The 13,195-nt window shown below is 44.9% G+C and overlaps 1 protein-coding gene across 8 annotated transcripts in view; it reads left to right on the plus strand.

The window, feature by feature from the left end:
* Nucleotides 1-13,195, plus strand: part of KALRN (kalirin RhoGEF kinase) — a 459,777-nt gene that overhangs the window by 141,426 nt on the left and 305,156 nt on the right. For all 8 annotated transcript variants that reach the window (XM_054277949.1, XM_054277952.1, XM_054277950.1 and 5 more), the window contains exon 2: nucleotides 11,485-11,559. In XM_054277949.1, the coding sequence (XP_054133924.1) occupies nucleotides 11,485-11,559 (75 nt within the window). The remainder of the gene's footprint in view (nucleotides 1-11,484; nucleotides 11,560-13,195) is intronic.

Here is a 13,195-nt window from a genome sequence, read left to right on the forward strand (position 1 = left end):
CACTCTGCTTTTCTTTGTGAGCAGGCATAAAAACATCACTGCATTTCTTTCTTTTCCTTTGTGCAGTTAGTTTGCTATTTCTGATTTGTCATCGCTCCTAATGTTTCATTGACTTCTGACTGTGACTTGTTTATTCAAAGCAGTATTAAGTGCCTAAGAGTTATTGAACAACTAACATAATGAACAAGCCATTCCAGCAGCAGAGCTGGAGCTTGCAGGAAAAGGTCATGGAAACCCTGGCCTGAGTTGTAGGTTGGAAATACGTGATCTGTTCTTCTATCAGCAAAGCTAGAAGCCAAATATAGGAAGGTGTGTGTGGTTGCATGTTTGTGTGGGAGAGCAGGGATGCCTGGCATCAGATGTTTATGCAGGATGAATTCCTGGCTGGGGAGAAATACAAAAATTGGTTATTAAAACTGCAGCAGCCAAAGGAGAGAAAACTCACCTGCAGTAGGAGATGTGGGAGAAACTGTTTTCTCCTCATATCTTATTTACTGAAGGTATTAAATGTCCTTTGGTTGACTTAGCTTGATTTATACTGGGGCCTGCTCCACAATGTTATACTCAAGGGAGGCTCAACAGCCACCTGTAGCAAGGCTGCAATAGGTCATCTCAGATCAAAATACAATTTCCCTATCTTTAGAAACCTATCTAATAAACTTGGTGGACTGCTACTGACACGCTGAATGTGACAATTTCCTCCTACCTGGAATTGCTGTTTTTTGCAGGGCATGCTGCTCAGTGAAACCACCAACCAGTAAAATCCGTTCAGATGGGAAAATGTGTGTGGGAAAAGGATTTTATAATTCAATCTGTGAAATTAAAATATCATTGCCAATAAATTGCACTTCTGTCACCTCCATTGAAAGAAAAAGTGCAACCTGGCAGTGGGCTGGAAAGAGGCCCCAGACTATTTCCCTGTGTTTCAGGGAGGAGTTGGATGGTCATCTGACTCCAGCTGTCCAGGATCTATAGAGCAGCAGCTTGTACCCTCTGGAGATCAGTCAGATCTCATTAACCTGTAGCTAGTTATTTGTGCAGCTCTGAGCTCCCCCTTCGTGAAAAAAGGCAATTTGCTGAATTTAGATGCTAATCTTTTAGCCTGTTCCATAAACAAAGGTATATTTGGGATGGACAACATATTCCTGGTAACTCTGGTATCCAGCATCCAGTCCAATGGGTTTAATGGTGGATTTGGGAGTGCTGGGTTAACAGCAGGACTTGATGATTTTAAAGGACTTTTCCAGCTTCAGTGGTTCTATGATTCTGTGATAGATGAGATTGAATGCATATCCTCTGTGTTTGAAACGTGCCCAGTGGATTTTTGTAACTCTACCTTCTGGTGAGTTACATAATTTCAGCAAATTTAAGGGCTGCTTGTCCAGAAAGAGATCCAGACAGCTCATGAGACTTTAATCCCAGTCATCTCTTTATATGCATCTTTAGCTGGAACAAACTAAAGGAAAGCTGCATTTTCAGCCTATTGATGATAATTTTAAATTCATCATTACAATAACATCACAGGTTTTTAGCACAGAAACGTCAAGGTTCTTACAGCTCCAAGTCTTAGGGCTATAAACATTTATACCAGCATGCTAAAGAGATTTGGGCATAAGGGGCCATACTGGCATCAGGGAGCAGCTGAAAATATGAGTAGGCTAACATTAGATTAAAGAGAGGCAGGCAGTAATTTAATTGGCATTTATACGTTGAGAGAAGGAAAAAATAGTAAGTTAAAAAAAGAAATGCGGCTAGGAAGCTTTTGGAAATCAGGGAGGTAATTTGCTTTCCAAAATGATTCATGGCATCTCGTGTGAGCTAATTAACAAAACAGCAGGTTTGTGAATTTAACTGCAGTGGGGTTAGGGCTCTGTGGGCTCAGTTCTCATCCAGGCATTCACTGGGGTCTGTTCAGCCCCCTCGGTGATTTTGCTCTGCTCTTTGGCATCTGGGGGAGCCTGGCCTCTTTCAGAGAGCATAGTTATAAGTGGCTGCATTCTGAGATAGGAGCCAGATGAGGGTGAAAGGGGCAGGTGGAGAGGCAGGAGATTATCCATTGACTGGCATGACTCAGCCATCCATAAAATGATTTTCATTAATGTTTAATGTGTGTCAAAAATGTCAGCATCCGTAAGAGAGGCAGATAAATTATTTAGTCCTGTGAGTGTCTTGCCTTCCCCCTCCCGCTGATGTATGTAAAATGTTTGCCCTGGTTTTGTTTGGATGTGGGATGCTGGTGGGGGAGTTAAGGGGTTGCTGTTACATCCCGAGTGTTTCCTGGGCAGAGCCTCGGAGGAGCTGCTGCTGCTTGGCAGTTCAGGTTGGTCAGAGAGGTGTGGGCAATGTGAAGCCAGCTGCCAGTGGGCTGTGCACAGGCCCTGGCATTGCTTGTGGATTGGTTTGCAGAGGAGCAGACCCTGGGAAATGGTAATAAAGACAGAAGAGTGGGGTGTGACAGGAGGTCCTGCTCCCCAGGTGGAGGCAGCTCTTGGAGCAGCCCAGCACGACAGTGCACCCGTGAGCCTTTCCCTGGCTCCTGATGGAGCTGCCTGGTGGGCCCCTGAGCTCTGCCTGACGTCAGCTGGAGTGCTTGCTGCTGCTCCTCTTGCTGCCTTGGCTTTGCTGGGTTTGTCCAGAGATGCATTACCCAGAGACCTGCAACTGCCCTGTTCGGATGAACTGTGTCCTGCTCTGGGGTGGGAGCAACCTCTGTGATCCCACCAGGGCTTTGGCTGCTCTCCCTGTACACCTCTGCAGGGACAGTTTCTACTTTTGCCTGCCCTGTGTCAAGAGCTTAGGGCCTGGATCTTGCCTTATCCCTAACCAGGGAATTCATGCACAGGAAGGGAAAACTCCCCTTTGAATTGCAGATTTAGGTTTTCTTTTATTCCTTTTTTTTTCTTTCTTTCTTTTTTTTTAAATCAGCTTCCCAGGATGACACAATAGCTGCAAGCTGAAATCATAAGCCCTGGCAGAAAGTAAGAGGGTCCAAAGGAGATGAGCAAAGGCAGAAATTTATCCGGTCAGAAGGGATTTGAGGCGACGTGAGGCAGGGGAAATGTAAGCCTAATTAATTGTGAGGTGCTGGTTTGTGAATGTTGAATGAACCACAGTCAAAAATGACTAATTTAAAACCCACTCTGACATTCATATTTGACACAGCCATCCTTCCTGGACAGGGATTTTTCTGAAGGCAGTGGCAACTTTGTCAATCTGTTTGGATGGGGCATGTTAAACTCTGTCAGAAAAATTAAGAAGAGAAAATGTGGAGTGTTTTTAAACCTGGGGGGAAATGCAATTGCCTTGTTTTTTTAGGATTTTTTTTTTCTTTTTTAGGGCAGTCACAGGCTTTGGGACAAGGATTTCAATTGGCCTCTAATTAAAGTTGCTTTCTTAGTGTCTGGCATGAAATCCCCCTGAGAGGCAGATGTTTGCAAAGCACACTTGGGGCACTGGCATATGGTTCCTTTGTATGGCTGGCGTTTCAGCAAAATGCCTCCTCAATGTTGTACATAATTAGATATTTTATTTTATTTTTTTTGTCCTGGAGAAGTTACTGATGGCTGGGGACCTCCAGGATGTGAGTAGGAGGCTTTCTGGGATATGGGTGGAAAACCCTGTGCTATGTGACAGGTGCTGGGAGATGCCCTTTTGCAGCTTTTTGGGAAAAGCCTGCTGACTAAACCAGTGCCAGTTAAAAGATATTATTCTAATCTACAGAATTTAATAGAGGATGGGACCTGGGGTACCCAGCCTCTACAGCTTCAAAGAGGGCCTGCATCCTTCATGCAGGAATCCATCAGCAGTTCTAAACTTTTTATGGGATTATAAAATTCGCAGGAATGTTTCCATAAGAAACCCAATTGTAATTGAGAGGGGAGTGAAATGAAAAGAAAATATTCATCACATTTGGCCTGGATGGAGACCATGTCCGTGTTTAAAATGTGACTTCAGATTACAAGTGGCCCATAGCTGTTTATTAACACCATGAAAGACTGTTGCATCTGGGTGGTCACTGATGTGCAGAGCAATCTGTAGATGGCAAGAAACTTATCCACTAAAATCTCAAGGTGCTGAATATACTTATTTCCCTCTAGGGCAGCACGTCTATCCCTTGTACACTTAAGAAATAAAACAGGATTTTGTGTCAGATTATCTAATTTTTCCAGTTCTCTTAACATCTCCCATTCCTTCCCAGAAAGTTTTTCTGTGATCACCAGAGCAAGTCTTTCCTACTTCGATGCCTCATTTTTGCCCGTCTATAAAAGTGCACTGCAACAGTTCCTTGCCTCAGAGAACTCGGAGAGGTTTTTTCAGACAAAATTAATTCATGTTTGAAAGGTGCTTTTGAGGTCTGTGAACCTGACTGTGCTTTACTAATGTGGGCAGTCATTATTTCCGTTCTGTAGAGAGGGAAACCAAGACCTGGCGCAGTTAAAACATCTTGTTCAGGATCATAAAGCAATTTAGGAGCAGAACCACAAATAGAGCCAAGTCTTTTGACTAGCAGTCAGATGTGCTGTCCACAGGGCTACCTATAATGTCTAATTATTTTTCTAAGTGTAAGAACCAAAAGATCTCAGCCTGAGTCCAAAGTCCTGATGAAAATGAAATGTACAAAAAACTGATTCACAGCCATTGCATTATCTTGGCATCTCTATTAGTGGAAGTTTAAAATGAAATGAGTAAAATCCCCCATGGATGAAGTTGAAGCAGAGACTGTACTGCAGATTTTGCATAAATTCAGTATCCTTGTGATGCTTTGAATGGTTTTGTGCCACATGAAAAGGCAAAGCCAGGCTGATGGCTTAGGTAGGATGCACAGGGTGGGATGTTTTGGGCTTCAGATGCTGAACACAGCTTATTAGAGGCCACACGTGCACACAGGCTAATGAATTTGCATGCTAATGAATTTGCATGGTTGCTGCAAGCCCCACTATCTTCCTTGAGGCCTTGCCCGTTCTTTGGCTTGGTTTCAAGCTGAGGCTACTGTTTAAATGTGTGGACATTCAAAGGCTGTGCTGGGAGGCTCAGTGCTGCCAAGTACCCCGTGGAAGGAATAACAATCTCAGCAATTAGCAAGGTCCCCCAAACCCCAGCCCTGCCTCTCTCTGTGTTAGGGGCTGTGCTGGCAGGGGCTGTCCCTGTGTGGGGATTTGAGCAGTGAGAAATCAGAGGGACCCTCCTGTTGGTGTAGAGGGGGAGAAAAACAGCCAGACCTCTGATGTACACAGGCAAAACTTGGAAGGGGAAGTAGCCTTTAGTACTGCCACCCCTTAGATGTGACCAGAAGGATATTTCAGCAAGCAGGAGTGGTGTATAGTTAATAAAAAGGACATTGTGAAGAAACACAGAAAAAATAATATTAGTCTTGGACTGAACCTAATTATTACATGTAAACCCAACATTCATCTTTTAATTTTAGAATAAATGCAGCAACGTAATGCATGTGACTTTTGTCTCAGCTGGGATAAAGAGCGTGGCATGTGGTGCAGTGAGATTAATCTTTTGTGCAGACTATCTGTTTGGTATCCAAGGTTCTTGCAACTTTTGAAGCTTTGGCATGGATCTGTGTGTCACTTTGTACACTGGATCTTGTGGCTGGAGAAAGCAAACATAGGAGCATGGAGGGGCACTGCCCCTTGCCCCAGGGCTGTGGTGCTGATCCAACCTGCCTTTCACCCTGTCCCTGCCACACTCCAATCTGCAGTCCTAAAAGCTTCCTGTGAGACCAGGTATTACCTTTTATTGGTTATTAGGGAGAAGTATATAGTTCTGGGTTAGTCTTCAGTAATAGTTGGTAATAATATTTACAGCTTAATTTTGTGGTTTTTTTCTCTCTGGTGCTGTCTTTAGATTCAATTTAATTTAATCCTTCCTTCCTTCCTCTGTGAAATCAAAGCCTGCTCTTCGGCTGCCTGCAGTGGGGAAGGATGGCAGGAGAGCCTTGCAGGCTCCTGGGGAGCTCAGGGCACCAAAATGCTCTTTCTTTGCAGCAAGGATCAGGCTGTTGTCCACAGAGCAGGGATTGGCAGATGCAGAGTGTCCAGCCTCATTTATCTCTGCCAGATGGTGCTAAAATACTAGTCCAGAGCGCATGTTGCTTCTATTCAACCAAATGCTTGTGCCATGTTGTGGCCTCTCTGCCTTTGAACCAATGAGCCTCAGCCAGCAAAATCCCAGAGGCAAAGGCCCCAGCAGCCCTTGGCTAAGCCCCTCAGTGTGGCTTGTGAAAAAGCAGAGAAATCAAACTGGGAAGGCTCACAGCCCTGCAGAGACAGACAATAGCCTGCAGGAAGGGGAGGAAGGGGTTAAAGGGGGTTTAGCACACACACAAAGTAAATATTTGAGGCATAAATGCAGAAGGAAAGAATAATGGAGAGAGAAGGGCAGGAGGAGGAAACCAGAAGTGTAAAGAGAAGAAAAAGGAGGATTATATTCTGCTGGAAAACAAAGGGATATTTGTATGAGAAAAGCATTGGGGAAATGAGGGTTCAGCTCTGCACAAACTTTTTGTCTGACACTGGACAAGTCAATCTCTCTGTGTCTCAGTTTGCAAAGGCTACAATGGGAATACTAAAGTCTCCTTTGTTCTGCCTCTCTCTGCTCACATCAGACGTCCCTTCTGTTTGTGTGTTGCAGAAAGCCAAGACACTACAGTCCTGCAAAGACAAATAAATTCCACTGAGACTTGGAGGGGGGCAGGGAAACAAAAAGGTAGGAAGGCAATAGGCTATGATAAACCTGGGAGATAAATGCCCCAAAAACTGGGGTGTGGAGGTATAGAAATGCAAGAGAGGCCTTTGCTGGGGGAAGAAGAAATATGGACCAGATTAATCCTACTGTTGCATCCTGGACTCCAGTGGAGTTCCTCGAGGGATGGGTTTAGCCCAAGGAGTTCAGTTTTGTTTGGTTAAAGAAACTTCATGCCAAAGTTTTTAAATAGTCAAATCTGTTCTGAGAACTCTGAGAATGTAGGCTGCCTTTCCTGAAACATTGCATGGGACTTGGGATGAACAACTCTTGCAGAAGGCATCAGGAGCCAAGTGATTAAGCCCCATGCAGTGCTCTGACAGGAGGCCTTCTTCTTGCCTACGCATACTTTTTTTAAGTATAGAAAGTATTTCCATATTTCCAGCAGCTGATCTTTATTTGAAGCCAAGAGCTGCATTTTTCAGATTAGAACTGAAGCTTTTCTAGGAAAAGCCACTCTGGAGCAGACCATTGATCCATGTAGCCCAAGACGGTGTCTCCAGCAGAGACCCTGCACTCTGCTTTGAGAAAGAAATGCTAAAGCTCACAGGGCTCTCTCTGGGGATAATTTATTTTTCACTCCAAGAGTTAGAGCTTGGCTTTCACTTCAAAGTCTGTAGGCTTACATTCTTTCCAAGACTCTTGCTTATTTTATTAATCTTTACAGTTCTCTGGAGATATTTGTTGTTTGCTGATCTCCAACCTGTTCAGGAAGTGCCTTGAGCTGCTGACCTCCCTGTCCTTCGGCAGCGAGCTCTCCAGGCCAATTGGGGCATTTGTGCAAGAGAAAAACAAATTTTCTCAATTTCAAGATTGCTGCATTTACCATGGAAGCATGCTTTAAGCTTCTCAGCTCACCCATCTGGCTTCTCATTACAGCATCTCATCTAAAACTGTGAGCTGCTTCTGCCACCCAGGGAATCCCTGCTAGGAGATGTTCTGTGCACGTGCGATGTTGCTCTGCCCTGAAATGTGAATCAGCCATGCTGAGGATCCACTTTGAATTCTTCAGTGCTTCCAAGAACATGTAATACTGTCAGCTGCTCAGGCTGGCATGGTGTGCTTTTTTCTTGGGTCACTGGAGTAATAAAAGTTTGTGGCCAGTCATGGTGTCCCTGCTCCATGGATAGCAGAGCACCATCTAAACCAGGGTGTGATGAAGGTGTGAGGGGCTGCAGGGTGACTGGGTCACAGCACCATCCTCTCTGTGCCTCTCTTTTGGTAAAGGGATGATTGCAGTGCTCAATTGTCTTGGCAGACCATGCAGGTAGAAAGCAAGAGGGGCTCTGTTGTGTAGTGCCATGTTTATGAGGATGGTGAACCAGCAAAACAATGCATGGACAATAACAGGATGGCTCAGCCTGCCCTTCCTTCATCCCTCTGCCAGTCTGTGTCCATCTGCTGCAGAAGGGCTGTCTGAGAGGAGCAGCAGAGAGGTGTAGGGCAGGCTACAAAGCCTTTGTGTGCATGGGGCTCTGCAGCAAAATGAGATGGTGCTCTGCAGACATGGCCTTGGATCCAGCATGCAAACAAACAAAACAAATGTATTAGAAACAGCTGGGGAAGAGGATGAAAATGACCATCATTAAGGATATGCTTATAATAACTTACAAACTGGGGAATGCATCTTTGCTATGCTGGCCCCTCCTGGAGACAGATTGGCTGTTGCTTTTGGAGTCCTTGTTAGAGGCATTGGTTTTCCCATTTATGCATACCTTGCCCCAGCTCTTGCTGGAAACCTGACAGCATGCTCTGAGATGTAGCCTCCAGTGCCGGAATTTTGTCAGGACCTGGAGCAACCCCTGGAAACACTGGCCATGGCTGCATCTGTGGGTCATGAGGTGCAATTGGTTAAGTACTGTGCATTGCTTTAGGCACTGATCTGCCTTTCAGAGCTTCCTTCTTCATCCCAAGGGAAGTTTTGCAGCTCTTGGGACTTAATGTTTATTCCCTGGTTGTAGTACAGGATCACAGTTTTTCAGTTCATCCATCATTTACTTTGGAGTGTGTCTGACCTGTCCTGGGCGATAGGGGAAGAGGAAGGGGAAGGTACCTGCTGGAGCACTGTCCCCGCTCAAATCTTTCCTTGCCTCTCCTGTGCCCAGTCAGGACATTGGGGCTGTTACCAGAGAGCTCCTTGCCTGCAGCCTGCCCTGCTATAGCTCAGGAGATGACCATTTTTTAAAGTCATACCTTTTTCTCCTGGTGTCCGTGTATTTCCTCTATGAAATGCAGTGCTTCCTTGCAGGAGAGTGTCTGAAACTGGCCTTCAGCCCTCAGTATAGTGGGTTCTTGCTAAGAAGTCCTTATGGCGTGCTTTACATACGCCCACTGGCTTTTTTTAGCAATGTTCACAAAGATTTCAGTTGTACGCTGTCTGCTGCACAGTTGGGTGCCTAAGAATTGACTTTGCCATTTTCCTGACAAATTTCACGAATACTGGGGAAAACTCAACTTTCACTGACACTGCAGATCTTGCAGCTGGATAAATTTGGCCCTGTACTCCATTTGAGTGTCTTCAAACCTTTGTGATGTGTCTCGCACATTTGCTGTTCCCATTTGCTTCATGGTTGGATGAGATGCTTAAATACAAAGCTTCTTAAATTCCAAATGATACCTGTGGCTGAGAACTTCCTACCTTTGATGTGAGAACTAGCCATAGCCTGGGATCTGAGGGGTTGTTCTTGTTAAGAGGATAAGTTCATAGCCAAGTCTCATGTATTTAACACAGAGTGCACAAAGTACTGTTTACTTGAACACAGAAAGAATTCAGTAATCAGGACTCATTTCCCTGGTCCCAAAACACTTTATTGACACAATGCACACTTTAGGCATCCTCTGGGACTCTGCTGCAGTGCCTGTTCAAATTTCAGTTACGTTGGTCTTGGCCTTGCTTTGAATTACCTCACTCCTTTGAGTGCTAGTTTTCACTAGCTTAAGGCTTAGCTGGTGAGCTTACACATCTCCTGAGGCTGTCACAGAGGTGACACCTGAGAGCAAGTGGGGACACAGAGAGGTAGCTGTAGCCTTTGGTCACCGGGGAGGGACATATTTACATGTACAAGACAGCCTTGTTGCACAGTCTGACTGAGACTGGCAAAAACCAGTAACTCAACCATAATAATACTTAACACTTGTAGATAGCTGAAAATGGATGTTTTGGTCTTCTTCCTGTCTGTTCCAAATGTCTCCATGGATTGAACCACTTTGCCTTTGCAGGCTGTATGTTGGCAGCAAAAGATGACAATGTAAAGGGGGAACTTTTATCTCCAGTCCCACTTTCACACCCAACTGGTCAGGTACCATCTGCTGTGTTCAGCAAAGAGGGTGTGATGGCTGCAGCAATGTTACCCTGATTCTAGGAAACTGCTTAGTGAGAAGACTTTCTAACTCTGGCACCATCTCAGAAGAATGGTGGTTACTGCATGCCTGTGAAAGGCAGAAAGTGAAAATACAGGGTTTCAAATGTGTTATATTCTTTGGTGAGCTGGAACAAATCTAAGGGCATATGGAAGATCACTTGTCATGATGGCTATTATTCACTACCCAGTGATGGATGAGTTATTTTTCAGGGGAACTGCAGAGGTGTCCTTCAAACCCACCTTTTCTGGGAATGGCAGTGTCTGGCTTGCTCTGGGATGATCCCTTACTGCTGGTCTTTTGGAGAGCAGAGAGATGCTGCTGGAACCTGAAACTGGGCAGTTCTGTTCCCAAGAGAGTAAAAGACTGTGATTTCTTGGGTGAATATTTAGGATACATGAAGTAGTTTGACACTTCATGGAAAGCAAATGACCTGTGCAGATATGCTTAATGTGTAATCAAACAGCATGAATTCCCTGAGAATGTGCTGGGGTTTCAAACCACTCATAAGGAGCATGTCCTCCCTCTGAGTGTGGTCCCACCTCAAGCCGCTGCACCCCAGCTGTGCTGTGCACAGCAGAAAGGGGCAAAGGGGAAAAGCTCTCTTTAGGCCAGCCCCTGTGCAAATCTGTCTCAAAGGCTGATGCTAAATGGATGTGTATATGCTATAATGTTCTCTGCAATTTTGCCTAGCTATGTTCAGAACAGTGAAGGAAGAAGGCTCCTGGCTTGCTCTGTAAGATGGGGATCTCCCAAGTGATACTATTGTGTAAAAGGCAGCAGGGATTAACCTGGTTACTTGGTGGGAAATTGTAGGCACACAGTTTGTGGTGATTGGGAGTGGGGCTGTGGTGAGCCTCATCCCCAATGGGCTCAGCTGTGAGCAGCACTGACAGCAATGAGCCGTGGAGTGCCCAGGGGCACTGACCAACCACCAAAGGGAACAGAGGGCACACAGGTGCAGTGCATCAACATGGGGGTATAAAAGGTTGAGCTAAAGAACAAGAAGGGCCTGTGCTTGAAGTTGTTTGGTATTACTCTGTAGGGGTTGAAGCCTTCTGAAGTTGTGTGATGATACTCTGTGTATTGTGGCTGTCTTAACTGCAATGTGTGCTGTGACAGAAAATTTGTTAACCTTTTAGAACTGAGGGATAGAGCAATGAGCTGATTCTCTGTATTTAATTTTTTAAACAAACATATCTCTATTGATGTTAATGTTGTTTGTTTAGCAGTTGTTTGGGTCTCGTTGTGCTTTTATAGCATGTAATATGTAATTTATAGCCTTCCTTCAGTCTGATTTTGAGAAACATGGTGTGTCCCTGAAGCTGGGAGCTCTCTTTTAATGTGACTTTCCTGTTTTTCTGTTTGCAGGTTCTTTTCGAAATGATGGTTTAAAAGCTGCTGATGTCCTTCCTATACTGAAGGAGAAAGTGGCCTTTGTGTCAGGTGAGCACACCTTTCCTTGATCCCTCCAGCCCATTGTGACCACTGTCTGCCACATCCTGGTCCTTATGATGCTACAGAATCTCGAGGGACTGGTTTCATGTTTGAACTTGGTAGTACCTAAATTAGCTCTTCTGGTCAGAAAAGGGCTGTATGTGGACCAGGACTGTCCAGTAATACTCAGAGCATTGAAAACTGGTCCATGTTCATTTTCTTCATATTCTGAGGCAAGGGTAAATGAGCAGCACAGGTAGGATGCAAGGCAGCTGCTTAGCTTGCTTAGCTCCAGCCCAGATATGGGTTGTCTCAGCATGAAGGACAATTCAGGGATCCTGCCTTTGGTTCAAGGTCAGTGAATAGCATTCAATTTCTGTATGTAGGAAGCACTCAGGCCTATAAATCACCGGTGTTCCATTTACAGTCCCAATCAGCTTGCAGTTAAAAGTACCATTGATGCTGCATTTACATAATAACTCAGATACTCAAACTTCTCCTACCATTCCGTACAAAGATTTACAGCCTTCATTCAGAAGACAAATCTCAAGGATCTGGGGGTGGATGAGGACTAGACAATATGGAAGAGGCTTTGAGAATAGCTTAGATGATATTGCTTCTGGTGTGAATTACAACTTGTCAGTGAGAGGGGGAAGAGAAAGTCTGAAGCAATCAGAATCTTGCATGAAGTCACTCAAATTGGCAGCATAAACCCAGGGTATTTCCAGTGGCAGCGTTTCTGATGATTACAAACCATTCAGGCTGCTTGCAGTGAGAAAACCTCCATCAAGAATAGCCAGTTCCTCTTGTTTGCAGTCTTTGCTTTTTTGTTTCCTTTGTCTCCACACTAATGCTGACTGCAGAAGGGAGGAGGTTGCAGTAGGGCTTTTTGGTGCCTGGACTCTTCCTCCCTGGCTCTCTCCACAGGAGTTGAGCCCCCAGTCCCATAAGGATGGGGTTCATCACTGTGCTGTGCCATGGATGTGTCATCCAGGCAAGAAAAGCTTTCCCCTCCACTGATAGCTGCTGTGAGATGTCTTCCCATATTTTAGCATTTAAATAGCCTGCAGATGACAAGTCCAGCTGTGACTTGGGGAAACAATTTGAGGATCTATAAATGCTGACTAAACTTTCATCAGTTACATCAAAATCCATGAGTTTGAGGGAAGCGTCTAAAACACCAAAAGTTTTTTGTGAAAACCCAAGAATATCCCAACAGTACTCACATGCAGGAGTGCTTTATCTTGCACTGCAGTCTCATTCTGAATGTCCTGAAATGTTTTACATGGTTGGCTTTCACTGCCCCAAAGAAGGGAGCATAGTCATAAAAACACAGCACAGTACCTGCACACTTGTTTGAGACACGAAAGCTGAACTGGGTGCTCTGGGGAAGTGGAGGGGAGGAATTTATGCAGGGACTGTACTGCAATTTAGTTCTTGGCTCCTGCTGTTGCTTTGCATGGAAATGCTTGCAGGATCATTTGGTAATTCATGGAATATTTATTAATGACAACCTGTCTGGATTGTTTATGTAGCCCCTTGCACTGATGGTGCCTGTGCTCAGCTCTGAGCCAGAGGGTCTCACATCAAATCATCAGCTCGTTAGACACTGTCCTGTGCCAAGGCTGCCTTGCGGAGGGGGGTG

The sequence above is a fragment of the Melozone crissalis genome, unplaced genomic scaffold, assembly GCF_028551555.1.
Source record: "Melozone crissalis strain CALT ecotype California unplaced genomic scaffold, PUWL_Pcris_2 ptg000023l_1, whole genome shotgun sequence".
NCBI lineage: Eukaryota > Metazoa > Chordata > Aves > Passeriformes > Passerellidae > Melozone > Melozone crissalis.